The 24,083-nt window shown below is 33.4% G+C and overlaps 2 protein-coding genes across 3 annotated transcripts; one reads left to right on the forward strand and one right to left on the reverse strand.

Annotated features, from left to right (window-relative positions):
- Window positions 1-9,461: 9,461 nt before the first annotated feature.
- On the forward strand, window positions 9,462-10,697 carry LOC136233026 (uncharacterized). Of its 2 annotated transcripts, none has more exons than XM_066022556.1 (2): window positions 9,462-10,294; window positions 10,381-10,697. In XM_066022556.1, the coding sequence occupies exons 1-2, from the start codon at window positions 9,755-9,757 to the stop codon at window positions 10,513-10,515; spliced, it is 675 nt and encodes a 224-aa protein (XP_065878628.1). In that variant the 5' UTR covers window positions 9,462-9,754; the 3' UTR covers window positions 10,516-10,697. The 2 variants fall into 2 exon arrangements, with proteins under 2 accessions (XP_065878628.1, XP_065878629.1); XM_066022557.1 differs by having other exon boundaries at window positions 9,511-10,294; window positions 10,384-10,697.
- An 8,491-nt stretch (window positions 10,698-19,188) lies between these two features.
- LOC136232615 (universal stress protein PHOS32) lies at window positions 19,189-23,804 on the reverse strand. The gene is made up of 2 exons (XM_066021850.1): window positions 22,846-23,804; window positions 19,189-19,487 (listed from the first exon to the last, which is right to left on the reverse strand). The coding sequence occupies exon 1, from the start codon at window positions 23,573-23,575 to the stop codon at window positions 22,877-22,879; it is 699 nt and encodes a 232-aa protein (XP_065877922.1). The 5' UTR covers window positions 23,576-23,804; the 3' UTR covers window positions 19,189-19,487; window positions 22,846-22,876.
- Between the last annotated feature and the right edge of the window lie 279 nt (window positions 23,805-24,083).

The raw sequence follows: 24,083 nt of genomic DNA on the forward strand, positions 1-24,083 counted from the left end.
TAATTGTACTAATGAGTTTGTTCAATGTTAAGTAAGTTGATTAACAAGAACAGGAATTGAATATCTATAAGAGAAAGCCAAAAGTCAGCGGATGCAAGTCACACAGCTGGAGCTGAGTAGAATACAACTCAGCTCAGAGAAAAGAAAAGTCTTCTTTAGAAAAGCTTGAAGGCGAAGCAACTATGTCAAGCTGAGTGTCCGTCAGGTCAGCTTCGATAGTGATCAGCGTTGAAAACAAAATCTGTCGTATTCTGAGAAAAATTCAGAAGACTCAGAAATCTGTCGGAAGGACCTTTTCGAGAAGCATGGACCATCTAATATTTACTAGAAGACAAACCTGGCGCAAGAAGACAAACCTGGCGTAAGAAGACATAGCAAACCTAGCTCCTGACGAAAACAGAAGACATGATTGGCCTGCAGCACTGTTTGCTGACCAAGTGATGACGAATGAAGACTGTTTCCCCACAACGGCTATGTCGGGATTCAAATCATTGGCGCCTCAAAGATCACTATAAAAAGGCCAATTCATCACTTGGATTATACACAAGACAGACAAGCAAATCTTCATCAAGTCAATTCATTTGCAAAGTCCAAAATAGAAGCTGTCTGAAAATTACACCAACTCCTATTTTTGTGTAAAAGTCTAGAGTGATTTTATTCATCTAAAGTGTTCTTCACTAAGTGAGAACAAATCTTGTATCATTTGTAAAAGGTTAGAGAAGCTGAGTACTCGGTTATAGTACTCAGTGGTAGAGAGAGGCTGAGTACTCGGTTATAGTGCTCAGTGGTAGTGATAGGATTAAGTAGACGAATAGAGAACGACACTCTTGCATACTCAGTTGCTATTGTAAAAGGTTTGTGCTCTACCTTTAAAGAGCTCAGTAGAGGATTGAAAAAGCTCGGAAGGATTCCGGGGACTGGACGTAGGCGGAGAGGCCGAACCAGGATAAGTCTGCTGAGTAACTTCTAACCCTTTCTCTTGATATATATATGTATGTATCGCTTGCTTAATATTGCTCAGTAAAATAATCTGTACACGCTGAAGCTGAGTAATCTGAGTGCTGAGTTGGAAACCGACTTAAGTGTTGCTTCCCAACTCACAACTGAAACAACTCTAGTCAGTAAATTGACTAAAGTTGTCTCAAAACATACTCAGCAGTGCTGACCTAGAAACTGAGTAAAGGTATTAAAATTAAAATAAGCCAGCCTTTAAAGTAAAAAGTTTAATTAGTTCTTAAGCCCCTCTTGGAAATAATACTATCACGTTACACGGGACCAACACTTATAACTTAATTGTTTTTGAAATAATGCAAAGTTTTATTAACTTAAATCAAATGAAAGAATATTGCTCAGAAATGGTAGTGGATATGCCCACCTACCCCAAACAGACGCAGAATTGACCGCGTTTGCTAGAGCATGGGCAGCTGAATTCGTTGAACGCTTAATAAAGGAGATAGAGCACAACTCTAAATCTCGTAATAAATGAATACAATACGGAGGATCTTCTAAACCCATTTGGATTGCCTTGACTATGACGAGACAATCCGACTGAATTTGAATTTTCTCACTAGGGCGATCCTTCTTAATCCAACTTAAAGCTTCTATGATAGTCATGGTCTCAGCTGGCTGAGGACTATGATTTCCTTGAAAAGCGCCCATCTTAGCTAGAATGCATTCTCCAGAGTGATTACTTGATGATGTCATAAATGGAAAAATAACTTTTGATGCAAAAATTGAAAAGAAAAGAAGAAACTTGTCAAATGACAAGACAAAACCAAACTTGTCAGATGACAAGATTCATATCCGTTGAACAGCAGCGGAGATGAAAGAACTCCAAATTCCCCTTTTAATAAACATTGTTTAACTCATCTTCTTTTCTATTGAGGGTTCCTTTGTTTTTCTTCCATCTTCATGCTGAATACATAACGTAGCGGATTGAAGAGAATCAGAGACATCTTGAGTTGATTGGTCTTCTAGCGCTAGAAACTCTCATCTTAATTTAAAAATATGATAATAGGTTTATTAATTTATTAAAAATATAGAGCATTAATTAAAAAGTCAATAAAAAGAGAATTAATCAAAGAGTGTTATATAATTTTGAGATTAGTAATGGATTTTAATGATTGAAATATTGAGTGAAAATTGAAACGAAATACTAAAGAAAAATAAAATAAAATATAGGTGAAGTGGAATGCTGAAATTAGATTTATTTTTTAAAGTTAGGATATATTTTAGTTGGACACCTATTAGATAGAATAGGCTAACCTAATTTCCACCCAATCATAAATACAAGACAAATATCCCCCATTCCTCCTTCCCTACCGCCCCCTTATCCGCTCTTTTTTTTCAATATCAACAACACTCTTCCTCACTCACAACAAATATATATTTTTTCTTTGAAAATATTATCTAAAATGTTGTCTTTTGGGATTATTTATTTAAAGCTATTTTCTATTTGTGGTTTGTTCTTGATTTACTAGTTTCTTTCTAAAATTTTGAGATAAGATGATGATAACAATCCAGATGTATTTTCTATAGAGTGAAGATCAAGGGCAAATCAATATAAATAATGGTAAGCCGTTATTCTTTCTACAAAAAAAAAAGATTATAATTAATATGGAATTAATGATAATTAATGCAAGGTGGATATGTAATAATGAAGAAAAATGAAGGGGTCTCTAGCATTATTCCACGCCACGTCGACCATGACGAGACACACCATAATAAGATATGTCCGATGAGAGTGGGTAAAAACGACTTGTCATTGTTCTCAAAGAAATCGTACATACGCCTCAACGGTTCTAAAGAATACCAAAATACGTTTATAATCATCCATGAATGAGAATAAATACAATTAAATGACAATTAATAGTCATTAAGGAGAGTAAAAACTTGACTTTTCGAATACACCATAATTAATGCCAAAGGTTGCAAAAACCTATATCAATACCCCAACTCTTAGGTATTCGAGGTACACTTACTGATTCATGCACACTCTTCTGTATTATTCTTATTATTCTCAAATAATATACTGGTTTTGGCATCACAATGTCTTCCGCCGATTTCAACGACACCTCACAGATAAGAGACCCTGATCAATGATTTTTTTTACAAGTTATCAGATGCAAAACATATATTTTTTTGGTTTGTTAACTTATGTTTCTTGGGATTTTGTTAATTAGTTGTATTCGGCACGTAATTTTGCGAGACTTTGTGTGTTATGCATAAGAGTGTTTCTGATTTGACTATTTGATTGTATAAACTTGTTTGTTTGGTAAAACTTAGCTAATTGTTAATAGTTATTTTATTAAAATGACAAATAATGACATCATAAGCTTTTATTTGAAGTTAAAAGATAGTAATTATGGGTAAAAATGTCCTTAAAAAGATATGGAGCAATAAACTAATTGAAAAAACTCATAAAATCATTTTTTTCAAAATTAGTTTTTGGACCAAATAAGCTCTCTCAAACCTTTTTTTACCAAACACAACTACTCGATGCTTGAAACCTCTAAAGTGTCTCAAACCTCTAATTTTACCCAAAAACTCTTTACCAAACACAATGACTAATTTTTCTTCATATATGATTGTGAAGGTGAGGTTATTACTCCTATGACAATCTAATGAAACCACAAAGTTTTTTTTTTTTTTTTTTTTTTTTGAGAAATTTGTTCATTCATTGGTGGTCCTATAACTCTTCTAATTTTCTGCATGAAATTTTTGATGTTACTCATGTCTGTTTGTATCATCCAAAATTAGGTACATATGAATGTCAGTCATGTCATGAAGTTTATCAGAATTTTTTGGATGAAGGATGATGAATTTCATATATTCATGTACAAGATTATAATATTAATTCTGTTCTTTACTATATGTTATCGTTGTATCTGAAGTTCTTAAGTGAGATACCTAAGACAGAATGAAAGGTCAAAAAAATGTCGGAGTCCGACGAACCCGTTCTGATGCCCAAGTCAATAAGTGTTGGAAGAGTTGAAAAATGTGAATTGCTTCTAAGATAGTGATATTAACGAACCATCTAGTGTGGCCATATCTGTCTATTTATAATTTTTCTGCTAAAACCCTCTTCTTCTAAGAGTCATTCCTTTATTATGAATCCTTATTCTATTGTAAGTGTTATTTTAGGAAAATTCTCATACTAGGAGGAGTCTTTGATCGGTTTTTATCTTAGAAGTCTTTTTTTACCTCGTGCTTTCTTTTATGTTTTCGACTCTAACATATATATATATATATATATATTGTTTTGGTAGTCTATATCCTCAGTCCGAGGTTTTTTGTTTTGGAATAGCACAGAGATTTTGATCATACGACCAATCTAATTCATCAACATCCTTTTGTATTTTCGAGCATTCATCATGAACATGACCTAATTTTCCACACCAATAGCATAAATTCAGGAGCCCGCTCATATTTGAAATTAATCGATACAATCTTCCGTCTTCCATTCTTCATTTTAATTACCCTCAATAACGGCTTCAACACATCCATTCGCACATGAACCCTAACGTAAGTATCCCATGAACCAACGACCTCTATATCTAGCTCCAACACCTTCCCCACACGACTAACCACGACCTTGATAGACTCTATATCCCTATGATTAAGATGGAGATTCCTTATCTGAATCCAAAAGGCACAAAAATTAAGATTAATATCCGACAAATGCTCATCTACCACTGCATCCTTAAAAACCACCAAATGTCTCTCAACGTGCCATTCACCCTCGCTAACAACTTTTTCCTTATCTCGCCGCGATTCAAACTCACAGAGGAAAACGTCATTACCCATATCCTTAAGATTTAACTTCTTAATCCTTCATTACCAACCAACGTACAAACATATCAAGAAGGTACAATTCCTAGCACAAATTAGAACCCCATTTGAGGGCATATCATATACATGTGTTAATATCAAAGTTTTAAAAAAATATCCTTTGATTTTACATTTTCGCACTCTTAAAGTTGGTGGTGTTTTTTTGTTACAAATCAAGAAATGTTATCCTCGTCATTAGCAAATTGTAGAATTCTCATTAATAATATACCATCAATTTGCTCATTTGGTAAGGGTACTTTTCTCCAAAATTTTCTCTCTCTCCTTTGACTTATCATAAGTCTGAAAAAGATTTTAGGGCTAATTACAAATCTAGCCCAATTAAGAGGGGCCTTTTACATATCTAACCCACTTTGTTTCCATCTTACCAAATTAGACACTTTCAACCATTTTGGACAAAATTACCCTTAGTTCTATTCAATCATCGATCTACTTCTTCTTCTTCCGCTTCTTCTTCTTCTTCTTCTTCTTCGTTTCAACTTCTTCTTCGGTTCATCTTCTTCAATTTCTGATACCAATCATTAGCGATTTTTGAGATTATTGACGTATTATGTTCAATTTCCTGTGGTATGTTTTTAGCTTATACGCTTGCTTTTCTCGTTGGTTTTCCCTCTTTCTTCATCTGTAATGATATCGTTTCAATTTCCTCTATTTTCCACGGTTTTTCTCAATTTTTCTCCATTGCTGTCGCATTTGTGACGAAATTTGTCGCATTTCGTCACAAATGCAACAAGAGTTGTCGCATTTCGTCACAAATGCGACAACTGTTGTCGCATTCGTCGCAAATACGACAACTCTTGTCGCATTTGTGACGAAATGCGACAAATTTCGTCATAAATGCGACAGCAATGGAGGAAAATTGAAAAAAATTGTGGAAAATAGACGAAATGGAAACGATACCATTACAGATGAAGAAAGATACCAGACCAACGAGAAAAGCAAGCGTATAAACTAAAAACATACCATTTCTATGAGAAATTGAACATAATACGTCAATAATCTCAAAAATCGATAATGATTGGTATCAGAAATTGAAGAAGATGAACCGAAGAAGAAGTTGAAACGAAGAAGAAGAAGAAGAAGAAGAAGAAGAAGAAAGATGAAAGATGAAGACGAAGCAGTGAGGAAGACGAAGACGAAGCAGTGGAAGAGGAGGATGATCGATCAGAAACAACTAAGGGTCATTTTGTCCAAAATGGGTAAAAGTGTCTAATTTGGTAAAATGGAAGTAAAGTGGGTTAAATATGTAAATGGGGTCCTTTAGTTGGGTCAGATTTGTAATTAGCCCAAGATTTTATATAACATATTTTATTATTTTCTTACATTCACTCTTCTTTCTTGAAGAAAAAGAAATTATAAAAAATGATTTTTTCTTTCAACAAAATTGTCATACTATCTATTAAAAGCTCCTTCTCTTATAATGTTGTTATTTTGAAATTATTTATTTTGTCTTTTTGAATAATTTTTTCCGTTTTATTTTGTGTTGGAAGAAGTTTCTTTCTATCTATTTTCGCTAATTTAGGCTATTTTTATTCTATTTCGTAAAAGAAAAACTATATATTTTTTGCTTTGTTAAACTTAATTAAAAGGATTTTTCAGACTTAGGGCTTAATCTATACACGGATTGGGCTGGGCCAGACTCGAGTAAGGCCCGATAGGGTCTTGACTTAAAATGCGCAATTCAATTCCAGTCAAGTCCACTATTAATTTAGTTGGATTCTGTTCGGATTGGGTTTGAGCTTGAAAATCAAATCTCAAATTCGGCTTGAATAAGTTCACCTAAATATATATATAATTTAATAATAAAATTATAATTTATCAATAAATATAAATAATTAACACATAAACATATGAATTTAAAATTAATATTAATAGGATGGACTGACTCATTCTATATCTATAAATCACAAATTCAGCCTAAAAATAGGTTGATTTTGACGGGTTTGTTCTGGCTCACATCAATTTTCCTTGTGCAAATACAGGCCGGACATGTACTCGGAACCGTGAACAAGGCCTTATACATAAATTGTGTCTCTATCTTTATTAAAAAAAAAAATTGAAATATTGTAAAGACAGTAGATATAATGAATGAATTAGTTAAGGTTGATTTGAGTGTTTAAGAGTCTCAAGTCGCTTAAACTAGATTTTAAGTTCGAATCCTAACATATGCAGAAAGTTTTAATTGGAAAATGATCCACCTAAAGGGTGTCTGACGAATCTCGAACCGAGAAATCGGATAAACTATATAAAAAAAATATACAAACAATTCAAAAGAAATTGTATAAAAATATTATTAATACAGATTGAATTTGCTTTTATCAGTAGTTTTGGACTTGAATTTTGATTCCAACCTATTAAAATATAAATAATTATTTGGTCAAATTGAGCCTGCAATTTGTGAACTGAGTTTTGAATATTTACTTTATTAATCATATAAAATATAATTCATGTGGAATTATTATCTTTTTGAAAAAGAAAAGTTAAAGTATAAATATTCTAGAATTACAACCTAATCGAAATTATTTGAAATAGCCTAAAATTATAAGTTATCCTGATTCAAGAGAAAAATTAACTTATACTCAACCCCCCTCATCCAAAAGTGGCTAAAATGCAAAGAAGATTATTAGAATTTGGAATTTGTCCCTTTTAATAAAAGTATTCAATTTGATAAAATCATTCTAATTAATTTGTGAAAGTTTTCATAAATTTTATATGACACAAAAAATAATTGATTATATATGTATGTGTATGTGTGTATAACCTTTAAATTGTTTCACACTTTGGCGTGCTTCATTTTTTTTGCACATAAAAATCCACAATCTTACAATGATCTTCCACTAAAGTGTATAACAGATAAAAATGATCAGTCAACCCAGTAAATTGCATACATGGTGTAGAACATTTTGATGTATAATTTTTATTTTTTCACACAAAACTTTACAGCCTATGGTGACCTTCCACTAAAGTGTACAATAGGTAAATATGACTAGTTAACCATAGTCGGTCGCATTACTAGGACTCATCCATCTTCTTCAATCTATTTTCTCTCTAACTCTCACTTTCCATTTCTCTTTAACTATCCCTTTCTCTCCCTAAAATAATTCAAATTTCTTTCTTGTGTTAGAAACAATAAACAATTCAAATATTATTATGTGACAACTAGGATAATTTGGTCAAACATTTTAAATTTCCATATTCGGAAAAAGTTTCTAAATCTTCCTTATTCTTTCGAACTTCTCATATATCTACCAAAATGGGTTGAAGACGATGGGTGCGGTCTTTTTTACTTGTTATCCATTTTAGTAGAATGTCACCATAAGATTGTAGAGTTTTATGTGAAAAAATAAAGGTTGTACATCAAAGTATAAAACATTGTGAATGTTGTATACCATGTATATAAATTACTGGGTTGACCGGTCATTTTTACCGGCTGTATACTTTAGTACGAGGTCATCATATGGTTGTGGACTTTTGTGTGAAAAAATGAAGATTGTACATCAAAATGTGAAACATGATGAATGTTATACACCATGTATGTAATTACCTATCAACAAAACATCATATTAAATAAATATGATTTTTATAGCTAAGGCTGACAGACACATAATAGCTACATGTGTACCACATGACACAACTAATAAAAAAAATTACATCCTCATTTAACATGATACTTTTTTTTTTTTTTGGAAATATATTTAACATGATTTTGTTTTTGAGCATATTTAACATGATACTTAGTTACAAAACAATTGTTTAAACTTATTAGACATTCTTTTAAGTATATTTACTTAAATTTTGTTTTGCAAGCTTACTAAATAATAAGAAATATGAAAGAGATAATTATTTTTATTTTAAAATAAATTTTATTAAGCCTCTTAATTAAATTAAATATTATAAGTACAATTATAAATATAATTCATATTAATATATAAATAATGTAATTATTAAAGAACAATACAATAATGAAATATATTACATAATTGTTTTTTTAAAGATATATTACATAATGTTAAAATACTGCATAATAGTATTTTAACAACAATATTACATTTCTCTAAAAACAACAATTTTACACTATGCAAAGATAAAATATAAAGTGAAATAACATAATATAATCGACCTTTGTTGAATAATTTTGGAACGATTATGGAAGAAGAAAATGATAATTGATGTAGACTTTGTAGGATTTTCTTTCTGCAAATTTTTAATATTGAATTTTTATTTGAATTTATTATAATTTTCTTTGTAATTTGCTTACATAAAAAAATAGTATTTCTTTTAATTTTTATTTATTTTCATGATTAATTTTTATATAATTTTGTTAACTAATCCATTTAATTTAATATTTTAGATAATTTATTAAAAACAAATAATCAATAATAAATATTTTATTTAAAATTTAATCATGTCCCACAAATTAAAAGTGATGTTAAAACAATTACAAAATCAAATATATTTGAAGATGGAAATTAAATTCTAGTAACGTGATGTATGAACCTACGTACAATTTTAGGATAGAGACACTCGTAATTAATATATAGTCAATTATCTTGAATATCATCATCAAAATATCAAAATATCATGTTATCAAAATCGAAGATAAACACGGTTAGTCAATCTCTTTTTTCAAACTGACAAGTTTTTTTTTTAATTCGATTCTAATTTTAAGTGATCGGATACAATACTTTCTATATCAAAAAAACAAAAACAAAATTTTATTTTATGAAATTAAAAACTTAAAAATGAAAAATAATTAAAAAATGGTTTTAAGGATGAACAGTAGCAAGTTGTCCCGCACCGTCAGATCTGTTTTTAAAACGCAAAAAACAGAGAAATAAAAGCAGAGGTCTCAGTAAAACATAACAACAGCAAACAGAAACCCAAAATTCGAATCAAAACCCCCAAAATGAAGAAGTGCGAACTCTGTCACTCTCCGGCGAGAATGTACTGTGAATCAGATCAAGCAAGTCTCTGTTGGGATTGCGATTCCAAAGTTCACTCCGCTAATTTCCTCGTAGCTAAACACTCAAGAACTCTTCTCTGCAATATCTGTCAATCCTTCACTCCCTGGACCGCCTCTGGCCCTAATCTCACCCCTACCGCTTCCGTCTGCAACAATTGCATCACCGATTCAACTTGCCGAGAAGAAATTCGAAATGTCCATCAAAGAAATCGCGACAGCGACAACGACGACGACGACGACGATGATGATAATAACAGGGAAGAACGTGATACCGACGACGACGACGATGATTCGGATGGAGACGGAGGAGGTGGCGGAGATGAAGATGATGAAGAAAATCAAGTGGTTCCTTGGTCATCAACAGCGCCGCCACCGGCTTCGAGTTCATCTAACAGCGAACAAGAAAGTTACAGTAATAGCGACGAAAGTTCATGTTTCCAAACAGTTTCATTTGCTTTCAAATCTTCATCCTCTTCTTTTCAGGTAATTTCATGCTCTGAGGTGTTTTTGTTCTGTTAAATTTTTCATCGATTTATGTTTATGTGTTGATTTTTTATTGTAATTTGAAGCAGAATCGTCTCGATTTTCCGGATTCCGACTCAATTTCAAGGCCATTGAAGAAGAATCAGAAGAAAGATCAAATTCCTCAAGATAGCAAGAAAAATGGTATCTGGAAACAGAGGAGATTAATGCTAAGTAAATAGAATTAGCAAGTTAATTAATTATTTCTAATCCAAATAAAATTTAGACTTCTAATCTGAGTTTGATGGGTTGTAATCTCTTTAACTATTAACCCATTTAGGGGGCCAATGTAATCTTTAAATTACAATTATTTCGCTAATAACTTTTTATTATTACTTATATAAATAATCCGACTTATATGACACGACTATGACTATGAGGGTGTTTGGTTATTTTTTTTATTGCGCATCTTCACTTTAAAACAGAGAGTTTTAAATGTTTGATTAAACACTTTCTGATTTTTTAGCAGTTTTTTCCGACCGTAAACAACAAACTGTAACAGTAAACCGTAATAATGGAACATGATGACAAGATAATGTGAGAAAAATCTGAGGTGCCACCTATAATGATGATTAGAGTAGAAATAAAAAAAAGGGGGTGATGGTTTATTGATGAAAAGGAAGAAGAGAGGGGTGTTGGTCAGTGTCAAAGAATTTTCTATGGCAGAAATTTGATCTCCAGGTGAAAGTGGGACCCAAATTGTACAACCAAATGTGGATACCATTCTTTTGCCTATGTGGGGAGCATATTCTATTTTGTTTTATAATACCTTCTTCACTCATTGAAAAATAAAGAATTTACTGGGTATGAGGGATCAAAACACACGAGTGTTAATTGAGTTTTCAGGTACAAAATAGCATCAATATAAAAAAAAAAATCCAATTTAGGCTTTGATAAAGGGACATAACATGTCATTCATATTATTTTGTTAAGTTTTATCAATTATATGTGGACAGAAAAATCAAAACTTAACTAAGAGTCTGTTTGGTTACTTGCTGTTTGTTATTCATGTTTGCTAGTTCCTGCTCCTGTTTACTGTTTTTATAAAAAAACTATTTTTCAGCTGTAAAAGGCAAACAAGGGATGTCTAATCAAACACCTCAAACTCTGCCTTTTAAAGTGAAAAGACAAATAGGAGGTGAAAAGTAGGTAACCAAACACCCTCTAAGTAATATGAATGACGTATTGCGTTCCATTATCAATATTTAAATTGATATTTTTTTTAAACGTTAAGCCAATATTTATGCTATTTTGTACGTAGAGCCGATATTGATACTTTCTCAAAAACCTTAGACCTATTCTGTTACTTTATCCCTTAACGAGGAGTCTGTTACAATGGATAAATGAGGTGGGATAGAAGATTTTTTTTTTTTTAATCTTATGTTTGTTTTAAAGATAGGATAGAGAAATAAATGAGGGACAAGAGTCTTATAGCATCTCGACTAGATCTTTAATTCATTTTCTAATAATTTTCAACTATCTTATTTTTATTCATATCTCAGTCATTTATCCTTATCCAATTTAAAAATTGCTCCGTCAAATATCCAACACTCCCTAAAGGTTAAAATACCTTGGGCCAGGATAAATTCAACTCAAACTGAAGTTTAAGTATTAATTCGGTTTTTAAGTTCGTAAATCTTGATAAATTGACTTAGATTTTAGAAATGTTTTGTATTAAAACTGATTATATCTATATTAATTTGTTAAAATTTACTAATTTGAGAATCAAACTTCGATTCGAATTAATTGTAGATGCCATGATGACACTTAATTCCAAAAACAAGTCTCAACAAAATTCAAAACCTGTGGACTAAAACGGTTAGTGGTATTCAATGTTTCTTGAGCAAGAACCAGAATATTTCAAAGTCTATTTCATGACCAAATCATGGACTATGTATTCAAAACATTCCTTTAATTTTGGATAGAGAAACTTGAGTGGTTTTTTAAGTTTCAACCATGACTAGTTGCTTTCTTTAATAAAGGAGTGGTTCTAGGAGTTCCAATTGCATGGATCTAGGCTGAGACCATTTCAGTACAATTTCGGAATTTATAAAGTTTTTGAATAAGAGTCAACAATACACTTCGGTTCTAAAAAAAATTAACGGTTCAAATTAATTCTAAATTCTTTTAGTCAGGTGTTCGTCTAGTTCAAGAATCTACAAGTTCTAATTACATCTTGAGGTCTAGTGAAAGTAGATAATTTTATTATTGTTTTTTTTTTCTCACATACAGGATAAAACAAAACTTTTTTTAGGTTAGATTGGAAAAAAGAAACAAACATTATTTAGACATGTTTATGGATCTGAGTATCTGCCTAGCTCGCTTAGACCTGTATCCAATGAGTCTAGTTGGAACAAAAAAAATGACATTAAGTACAGTTAGGCCTATTAATATTAATTAATTTATTTATTCATATATTTAGATATTTAGATATTAAATATTTATTTTTAAATATAAATTTTAATTTTATTGTTAAAAATTTATATCTTTTTTCGGTGGGTTTATTCGGATTGAGTTTGAGATTTGATTTTTAAGTCCAGTCCAGTATGGTCTGAGCCCACTTAAATTAACAGAAACCATATTTATGCAACAGTCACAAGGGTTTAAGGATCACGACAAACCAGATCATGTTTATCTACTCAGAAAGAGCTTATATGGGTTAAAGCAGGCTCGTCTTCAGGCTTTCTTACTTTCTCTTGGTTTCAGGATGTCGCAGGTTGACAATTCTTTATTCATACGACGAACAGGAACTGAGAAGACCTACATCTTCTGTTATGTGGATGATATAATCATCACAAGGAATATCCATGCTCATATTGTCAGTACTATTGCCACCATTGAACGGGAATTCCCAATTTGCAATCTGGGGAAGGCAAAATTTTTCTAGATATCAAGATTCGTTATATGAAGGAAGGTATTCATCTATGTTAGGCCAAGTATGTGGCTGACATTCTTGACAAGGTTAAAATAGTTGACTCTAAATCCATATTGACATCCATGACTGCTACACCAACACTCTTTAAGGATCTTGGAACTAGTTTGACCGGTGATGAATACGAAAGCATCGGGAGCGCACTTTAGTATTTAACTTTAACCAGACATGATATTGCATTGGCGGTCAATAAGTTGTGTCAATTTCTACATTTCCCCAATAATGAGCATTGGAAGAATGTTAAGCGCATTCTTCGCTTTATCCAGGGCACATCCGATTTTGGGATAGTTATGTCTTCTAAACTCTGATAGTGATTAGGGTGGGTGTCCTGACGATAGAAGATCGACAGGTACATTTGTGTTTATCTTTGCATGAGCATTGTCTCATGGAAGACTCTCAAACAACCTACGATTGCTCGATCCTTTACTGAAAGTGAGTACAAGGTTGTTGCCAATGCCACAACTGAACTACTCTGGCTTTTGTCTATGCTCTCGAACTTGGGTTTCCGCTTTCGACACCTGTCCAAATTTGATGTGATAATGATGGGGCTATCTACCTTACCTCCATTCCGGTGTTCCATAGTCGAACGAAACATGTTAAGCTTGATTATCACTTTGTTCCAAGTTCAGTTTCATTTTCTTAGCGCCCGCTTCATTCTGACAGATGATCAAGTTTCAGATATCTTAACCAAGCCACTTGCAAGTTCTCGATTCGTGATGCTACACTCTCGTCTTTTTGTTAGGTCTCGTTATCAACTTAATGAGGGCGTTAAAGATAATTACTACAAATTATCTCTTATTAATCCTCAAATATTATAAAATAACTATTGCACATAATTAGAGTTATTTATAATGCTAGGATTTATCTTTGTTTATAATTTTTGTAAATATCTTAGTTAAACTCTAACTCGTTGTAACCTACTATATATACACATCTTAATATAAAACCCTAATTGAAGAAAACCATTAAACCTAATTACCTTTATCTATCTCCAATCTTCAACAGGGCTGAGCGTTTTTAGGCAAAAGCCTATAAAACTCGACACGAGCCTGATCCAACCCATGAGCATACATCTATTTCAACAGTTCTTATTTTTACAATTTATGAGAGAAGAATTTCTCAATCACTCTACTGTTGAAATTACTTGAATGTAATTAAAGTTGATCCGAATGTTACAATTCATGTAAATTAAAGATTTCAAATTTGAGTTGTAGTGTAATGTATACATCTAACTTATTTAAAAAAAATGTCTAATTAAGTTCAAACTAAGCAATCAAATTCATAAAATAAAATAAAATAAAATATTATCCTCTACTACCTAAAAGCTTAAGCTAATATTATCTTAACGAGGATCTTGGGATTGTGTAATTAGGAGGTTGTAACTGAGCAGAATTACTATGATATAGTTTTATATAATTAGGAGGTTGTAACTGAACAGAATTAAATAAAAAAATATATATATTATGTATGATTAAAAGTATATTACATTATTATTATTATTAAAATTATTAGTCACCCTCCGACACCTACACGTGACCACCACAAGCCATGCATTAGTATGCTAATCATGAATTTTCAAGTTGATCACGGATAATTGTTTTTTTAGATTATCACAATTTTTGTAAACAATTATTATTTAACTTTTTATTTTATTTTATTGTGTACATGTGATGGACATGGCAAATATTTATTCGTTACATTTGATTACTCTCTGATAAAAAGAAAAATTACAATTGCTTACGGAAATTTCCGTCGCTAAACATATAATTTCCGTCTTCTATTCTGTTGAGAATCTGTCCCGATTTAACATCATTGATGGATTCTGTAGGGAGAAGGGGTTATGAGAGTCCATCGACCCTCCGACCCTTGGGAGAAAAAATGAAAAATTACAATTACGTATGGAAATTGCCGTCACTGAACATATAATTTCCGTAGATAATTCTATTCTGTTGAGAATCTGTCCCAATTTAACATCATTGACGGAGTCTGTAGGGAGAAGGGGTTATGAGAGTCCATCGACCCCCCGACCCTAGGGAGAAAAAAAAGAAAAATTACAATAACTACGGAAATTTCCGTTGCTAAACATATAATTTCCGTGGATTATTCTAATGAGAATCTGTCCAGATTTAACATCATTGACGAAATCTGTGATGGAATTATCTCCCTTTGATGCTTCATAAAAAAAGAGTAAAATTTTCGTTAGTTGAGTCCTCGAATATTTGTTTCCGGCCCCGCCACAGATTACGAAGGTTAGAACTATGTAGTAATTGTAGAGTAAAATTGTGCAGAGATCTTGGCAGAATTATGCAGGAGGGAGAAGGCAGCAAATATCAAACCCGATCCCGATATGGACATTTTTATGAAGGTAAGAGCCAAGCTGAGAAGGATAATTTAATTTAAGGCCTAATACAATTATAGCTCGGATACTTGTCTAGAAAAGTCAACTGCCCCTATATTTTGAAAACGTTATATTTACGTCCTGAATTTGTTTAAAAATGACATTATTGACCCCCTCTAAGTCTACTTGGCAGCGCAATAAGAGATTTTAGACAAATTGAGGAAGCCTATAGATCACAGTAAGCAAGTTCAGGGAGCAATAGGTCACTGTAATCAAGTTGAGAGGGGTAAATGAAACGTCTCCAAAATATAGAGAGTGCGTTTGACTTTTCTGGACAAGTTCGGAGGCTAAAAATTTATCAATCCTTAATTTAATGTCTTGAAGGGTTGCAAATGAATTAGTTCTTGAAATTTTACAGGCAGTGTCACTAAAAGAGCCAGAAACCAATGTAATTACAAATTATATTCTCAAGGTGAAAATTCAGAATCCTGTAGAACTACAAAATATTAAAAAAACTGTATCTTTTGATCTTTCTAATTGTAATTATTTTTGACAGATTTTGGGGCTTGAGATGTGTGCTGATATATTGGTGGGTGATGAGCTAACTCGAGGCATCTCCGGCGGACAAAGGAAACGAGTTACAACAGGTAAGAGCATCAAGAGCTACAATCTATGTTGCACAAAAACTCTTCTTTATTAGTGTTTCTGCTTTTCGTGTCCGTTTCTGTTTCTATTTCTGTTTATATTACCATTTTCTAGCTAATTTTTCTTAGAAATAACGTTTCCTGTTTTCCGTTTCATTTCCTGTTTCTGTTTCAGTTTCCGTGCAACATAGGTTAAGGTTGGTGGAGTTATGAGACCTAAAAACCTCATAGACCTGTGAACTTGATCCAAAAAACCAATTGACTTTTGAACATTAAAAATATCTCGTTAGCTCCTTGAACTTATTTAAAAATGATATGATCAAAGCTTTAAGTGCTACGTGATAGAGTAAGAGGATGATTAGGCAAGTTAAATTGCGTATCACTTTAAACAACTTCTGTCGTAATGCCTTGAATCTGTATTACACACTACGACAGGAAGCAACTTCTGTCGTAATGCCTTACTTTCTATTTTCTACTTGGAAGCAACATCATGGGGTCCAACTCGGTTTAGGATAGATTGAGTACTATAAATACTCTCTTATGTAAACCTTAATCTGTAATCTGATTTCCGTCTCCTTAATAAAGGCTATTCTCCCTCTGCCAATAGACTAGCCAACATAACATCGGTGAACCACGTAAAATCTGTGTTTCGTTTTTTGTTTATTTATCTTTCACTAAATCCGCACAATCTAATGCAGGGGAAATGTTGGTTGGACCGGCACGAGCACTTTTCATGGATGAGATATCAACTGGACTTGATAGCTCAACAACATTTCAAATAGTTGAATCACTTAAACAATCAATCCACGTTCTGCAGGGAACTGCCCTTATTTCTCTGTTACAGCCAGCACCGGAAACTTATGAACTTTTCGATGACATTATTCTTCTCTCGGATGGATATATCGTCTATCAAGGTCCACGCGAAAATGTGCTCGAATTCTTCGAGTCTAATGGCTTCAAATGTCCTGAAAGGAAAGGAGTCGCCGATTTCTTACAAGAAGTAATTCATACTATAAAACTCAATATCTGTATTATATAGTGGTTAGTATTGGATTGGTCTTCGATTTCAATACTACTTTGAAATTCTTTGAAGGAAATAAAGGTCTTTGAATTAATTACAACTGTAATCCACCAGAATTAGAATTACGTACAATCGAGCCGAGTTCTGTTCATACTTGATAAAAAAAACTAATGGATGTGACTCAGTTCGAACTCAACATCATGTTCAAGCTCGAATTAGTAAGAAAATTATCTAATTGTGAGCTGCTCAAACAGTTGTAATTCTTTTCATTAACTTTGTTCGCGAATAACTAATGTAGTTTCAAAACCTATAAAACTAAAGTTTCAAAACAAAACGAAGTGGTTTTACATTTCTCTCTATATAGAGATACTATTATTAAAAAAACGAACTTACTCATGAATCCGTTTATGAACATTATAATCGAGTCTGCTTGCAAGTTTTCAAACCGAGTTTTATTGTGCTCAAGTTTAGCTCATTTATAAATCGAACCGAATACAATCGAGCTTTTATCGAGCCAAACACAAATCGTTTATGAGCGACTTAACACATTTAAAATTAAGGCATAATTAAATAAGATAATATATCATTTTTAAAGGAACTTGGAAATTCCAATTCTCAAAATTATTGTAATTAGAAAAAAAACCAATTCGATGAAGCTAACTTTTGCTTTTTCCTAAATCATATGTATTTTTATGGATTAAAAGTTTTATTCGGTTTTAGTCATAGTTAGAATCTGTACTTGGGGTTTTAGCCATACATTTTGGGGTAATTTTTCAAAGTTAGGGCTGGAAAAAAAAATTTAACCGCTAACATTTTAAAACTTTATCGTTTTGATGTGTTGGTTAAAACATTAAAAGAAAGAGTACAACATATTTAATCCCCACCAGACCCGGATGTGATTCGAACCCATAACCTCCCAAGGCATAGGTAAGTTCTCAACCACTAGGCTAAGAGCTTCACCACCATGATTGGGTATTTCAAAATATGCATCTTAAACCAACTCAACCACTCTAAAATATTGAAATAACACTACATACAGTAATACCAATATTTAGGAAGCTACAAGGGACGAACTAACCACTACTCAAGAGTAGAGCGGGTGGTCGGGAGCTTCGCCCCGAGCTCTAGACTGGCTACATCCCTGCTCATGTAAATGTATTTAATGAGAATCGAACATAAAAAATCTACAACACCATAGGTAGATGAAACTCAATAATCCACTATGAGAAATATATGACAAGAAAATCCACTAAATATGAAATTAGTAAGCAGTCTCCTTTGAATTGGTTGTTCAAAGTTTCAAAAGATTTAGCACATTTAAGTACCATGTTAAATGCTGTTATTGAACCGATTAAACTAAAAGCTCAAACTAATAGTTAATGGTGTCCACAGAGTTTGAAATGTGCACATCACAGACCCATATTAGCATGATATGGTATCAAAACCAGTTTGATCAAGTGGTCTAGCAGCCCTGTTTGTTGATTAAATTGCAGAACATGATAATATGAACCTGTGTTGTAGACGCTTCAAGCTCAATGAATATTCGCGGATAGGGTGCATCAGATGTAAATATGAAAGTGACCATTAGTTTAAGCTTTTAGTTTAATTGGTTCATACATGAAAACCTTTTTAAATACAATCAATTTTCTGAATAATATAGGTTTTCAGAAGCAAATTTATACATTAACCAACATCATAGTCAGTTCATTATACATTAGATGAAGATTCCTAATCTCTTCTAAATAAACTTCTCTCAAGTTAAAATTTTATAAATATATCCTTATGGTTTTTTCTTTTTTATACATATTACCGTTTCCTACACGGTTTTACAATGCTCGATTTCCGTATACGAGTCCTAAACCGTTTTGCAATGCTTGTTTTCCGTTTCCATATCGATTTCCGTAAAAATTGATCATCATATAACCAGAACCAGATCATATTTATTTACTGAAAATGGGAACACAAACGTTACATGACAGGCAACCCAGCAAAACAGGTTTCATCCAACATTTTTAACACAAAATTAATGAAACAAGTGCTGCCTATTGTACAGAGAGACCTCAAAGGAACCAACGTGAGTGCGATTATCATGTCTTCTTCGTCCTCCGGAACTAACAAAGACCGGTGCTACGGAGTGTCTTCGCAATGGTGCAAGCATTCTGAATTTTAACTATCATTTTCAGCATCTCTACTTTCTACTCAAAAAGCCATTTTCACATCTGCAAAACAAATCTTCTGAATATTAACCCTCGGGCCATCTTATATAACAAAATACCGAATGACACGTGTAAACATTCCGAGTTAGTGCATTCTTGGTTCTTGTCATAAGTATAGGACTCAGTAGCTTTTCTTAGTGGTGTGGAGCAAGAAGAATGTGTCTACAAACTGTAGAATTTAGAAAACAAGACTCAAACATCTATATAATGTCACTATATAGCAATGAGAAGAAGTCTACTTCTAAAATGCGTGAGTTAAAACCGCACAAATCAGATAGGCACCATGAGCTAAAGCCATGGAATTCTTTAAGGACTCGTTTGTTTCAGTTGTTGTTGTTAGCATTTTGTTGTTACTGATAGATATTAGTTGATTTTTCTTCCAAAAGGAGTTGTTTCTCAATCACTAAGAAGTCGACATCACTAAGAAGTCGACATCAATCCCCGACTAAACACTTTATATTTACTGTTTGGAATAAAACAATGAAAAAGAGCTACGGGTTGTGCAATTGACAAAACCAATGTATGAATTCATGAAAGTGGTTTTCATGTAGCTACGGATTCTCATTATGCCAAATCTCATTTCTTTCTTCTGAAAAGGACTTCCAATTTCTCTTGGCAAAATTTGGATTTTTGTAGAACACATTTAGGAGCAAAATCTTTGTTTAATATTGCACTTGATATATTTACAAAATGAGATATAGATTAAGGACGTGTTTGGTTCAGCTATTGTTGTTTACGGTTTGATGTTGTAAACTGTTTGTTGTTGCTGGTAGATGTTAACTGGGTTTCCTTCCAAAATACTATGAACATTTGTTTCTTAATCCTAACTAGACACTATATATCTCTATTGTTTGGAGTAAAACAGCAAAACGGGAAAAGAAGAACCAAACAGACACGAAATCTTGAAAATACGGACTGTGCATTTCACAATGAAATCTATAGAGTGAAGGAAAATGGAAGAAAGCCTTCAGTGAGGTATCGCTCATCGGTGTTTTGAAATCCTGAATTTTCACTACATTCTTAGTTTGGACTCGATAATACAAGAAATCAAATAGGCACAGTAAATCTACGTCAGGTAAACACTTTTGACATATACTTTCTTTCCATTCTTATTTTGGTTTGTTATCCATATATAGTAAAATTTCAGCTTGGAGCCATGGATTTTTTGCTATAAAAGTAAATTATGGTGGGGTCAATTTGATATTAAAAGGAAAAATGTGCAAACATGCAGAACATAGTAAGAGTGAGCCATGTGTCGGACAGGAGAAGAGAGAGAGACGGGACAAATTGTTGAAATATATAATGATGGTAAGATCTGTCTTATTTACTAATCTGTCAACAACGAAGATAAGGGTATCTAAAATGGACAAAAGCCTTTCCTGTTTTACATGGTACCTAACTTAAACATCAGAAAAAAAGAGTAACGTTCGAAGTTGTGAACTGAATACACGGAAAAATCATTTTCTTTGCTGGATTCACTCAAAACAAAGACAGGATGCCGAATACAGGGTTGTCGTCTTCTTTCTTAGCTCATATCAAGACAATGAGGCCAAATAAGCTCCACGGAAGAATCTAACAACTTGTGTATGGAGCCAAATATACATTAGGCCTAGGGACTCGACAACACGACAAAATCGACATGGAATTAGTAGTTTTCGTTTAGTTTAGTAGTTAACCGGCAAATGACACCGTAACTTTTGGGTCATATGAACTTGCTAACTTAAAACTGACACAAAATTATTTATTTATATATTTTTATGATTTTGCTCTTAAGTCATTTACATTTTTTTCCGCTACATATAACTAGCGGTTTTGGGTCTACGATGTTGTTAACTTTTTTTTCATGTTATATTAGCAAATTGGGTCATTCCAGTAGGTTGTATCATGTTAATAGGTTAATTCGTGTAACAGCTTGGTTCAGGTTAGTAGGTTGGGTCGTGTTAGGTTAACATGTATAACTGGTGTTGTATTTTTCATGTTTGTATTTTGGACACCGATAAGTTTTTGTGTCATGTCTGTGTCTTCTTATTATACAGTAACCTGAAATTTAACACGAACACGAAACCAACCTAAGAGAAGGAAGAAATGAGAATCCACAGCTACATGAAAACCAATTACATGAATTCAATTCATACATTGGTTTTGTCATTTCCACAATCAACATTTATATGGAATTGCAATTAGTATTAGAACCTAAAAGGAAACATGCTGAAGAAGACAATAAAAAAAACAACACAACTTAGAAATCAACGAACAAAACAAGAATCCACCATTTTCACATAGAAACAACGGATAAGGCACAAAAATACCATTATCGTTACAAGTCAATGTCAATTTTACCCCTAACGCCATAAAAGCTATAATTGATGGCCTAATGTTCGCAAACTAGACCAATTTCAGATTTCATTGACGCACAAAAATACCGCTATCGTTGCAAGCCATAAACGCTATAACTAATGACCTAATGTTGGCAAACTATACCAATTTCAGATTTCATTAACGGAGAGTGCTACTCAGTCATGAATCCGATTATTCCACTCCACCATGCTATGTTGCTCTGAAACGGAAATGGGCACCGAGAAACGTTATTTCTGAAAAAATATAGCTAGGAAATGGTAATAGAAATGGAAATGGACACGGATACATAACGCAGAAACGCTAATGAAGAAGGGTTCCCGTGCAACATATCAATGATCACTAACAAATCAAAGACACATGTTGTATACATGACATCGTGTGAATCCCATCTTGTTCGGATTCTTATCACGTGCCAAAAAGACCAAATATTTTTTATCAAGTTCAAAGACATCCTATCCCAAACATATTTTGAAGTCGCAAAACTCTTGCTTCATGAAGCAACTGGTATACAATTGGTGAAGAACATCTGAACTATGTTGCACCCAAACTTTCTTCATTAGCGTTTCGTGTCCGTTTCTTTTATGTTTCCATTCCTGTTCCCTAGCTAAATTTTCTTAGAAACAACAGTTTCCCGGTTTCCGTGCAACATAGCATGTGAACAACAAGTTGTGTAACGATATCTAAAATTAGTCCAGCTTACCAATTTTAGGGAAAATTATTAGAAGCACGATGGACAACCTTCAATACATATTTTGCTCACACATATCATAAGAGGCCCGCTGTTTTAAATATTAAGTGGCGCCATAATACAGGTGTCCAAACGTGAATGGGGTGCTCGAAGTAACATTTAAGACTCAGTGCTTAATATAAGAACTCGACCTCAATTGTAAATTATAACATGGGATAAAACTGCTCTTAGGTGGTCCTAGAAAGTTATTATACCAGTACTAGCTGATAGACTCCATTAATCATAACAAGCATTACAACAAAACTGAAATCAAACCTGCTTGATTATCAGAAACATCAAGATGCTCCTACTCAGCCTCCTCCTCCTCCACCACCGGTGGTAGTCCATCTCCATCTTTATCCCCTTTTCCGCCGGAGGCCGCAGCATCACCAACACCACTATTTTCCTTCTCATCGGAGAACCTAACAACAATCACAGGACAAACACAATGATGAACACAGTAATCACTCACACTTCCTAACCTCCCTTTTATGTTCTTCCTCGAAGCCCCAAATCCTCTACTTCCCATAATTACTGAACTCAGCCCTAATCTTTCCACTTCCAAACAAAGCCTCTCCTTCATATCATGATCCCTCACTATATGAATTTTGAACGGAATCTGCGCCTCCACAAGTGGTTGCGCCAAATCATTGGATTTAGTAGAAGTGAATAGGTCAAAATCTTCCTCAAGTTTTTTCTGGGATTGTTCAATTTGGTTCTTCTCTGAATCATTGTTTGTAATTGACATGTCAATTGCTCCCCAATCTGCACCGTAGAGGATGCTCGTCGGTCGAACGTGGACGAGGATTACACAATCGCCTTGCCGGAGGTAGTTTTGAACGGCCCATTTGACGGCGTAAGCGCTTTCGTCGCTAAGATCGACGGCGATTCCGATTCTCCGTTGGGAACCTGATGTCGGGGAAGTGAGAGGGAAGCGCGGGGATGATGGTTGGATCACTACGGCTTCAGCTGGGGGATTTTTAATTTTGGGGGAAGGAGAAGACATGTCTGCAATTTGTAAAAAGAAAACAGAAAGATTGTAGCTTTGTGGGTTTTCGAAACAAAGGATCGGTTATTTTCAAGCGGGGTGTGGAGAAATCAGGTGAAAAATTAAGGGGTTGAAGAAGTAATCAGTGGTTGTTGTGGTTTGGGGTTTCAGCTACAGGGAGAGGAAGATGATGAAGATGGATAAAGAGAAGAGATAGAGTGAGAAGAGAAAATTTTGGGCAGCGTTTAGGTGACACGTAAGAGTATGCCACGTGGGATTACTGTCAGCATGTTTAAGGATATGAATTAAGGGTAAACTTGGTAAGACCCAGCTATACTGCAGTTCTCATATTAAGCATCCGATCTTTCATGTCTCTCGGACAACCTCAAATTTACATTTGGACATGTGTATTGTGACCTCACGTGATAATTAAAATAGTGGAGCCTCTTATAATATACGTGAGTTCATATTACACGTGTCAAAATATATATGGAAGGTCATCCATTTGACATGGAGAACCAGATGC

The sequence above is a fragment of the Euphorbia lathyris genome, chromosome 6 (genome assembly GCF_963576675.1).
Source record: "Euphorbia lathyris chromosome 6, ddEupLath1.1, whole genome shotgun sequence".
NCBI lineage: Eukaryota > Viridiplantae > Streptophyta > Magnoliopsida > Malpighiales > Euphorbiaceae > Euphorbia > Euphorbia lathyris.

Bases quoted from the DNA above. Each gene is read 5' to 3' on its own strand.
- LOC136233026 (XM_066022556.1), top strand. From the start codon at position 9,755: ATGAAGAAGTGCGAACTCTGTCACTCTCCGGCGAGAATGTACTGTGAA. The intron at 10,295-10,380 runs GTAATTTCATGC...TGTAATTTGAAG, and splicing joins CTTCATCCTCTTCTTTTCAG to CAGAATCGTCTCGATTTTCC.
- LOC136232615 (XM_066021850.1), bottom strand. From the start codon at position 23,575: ATGTCTTCTCCTTCCCCCAAAATTAAAAATCCCCCAGCTGAAGCCGTA.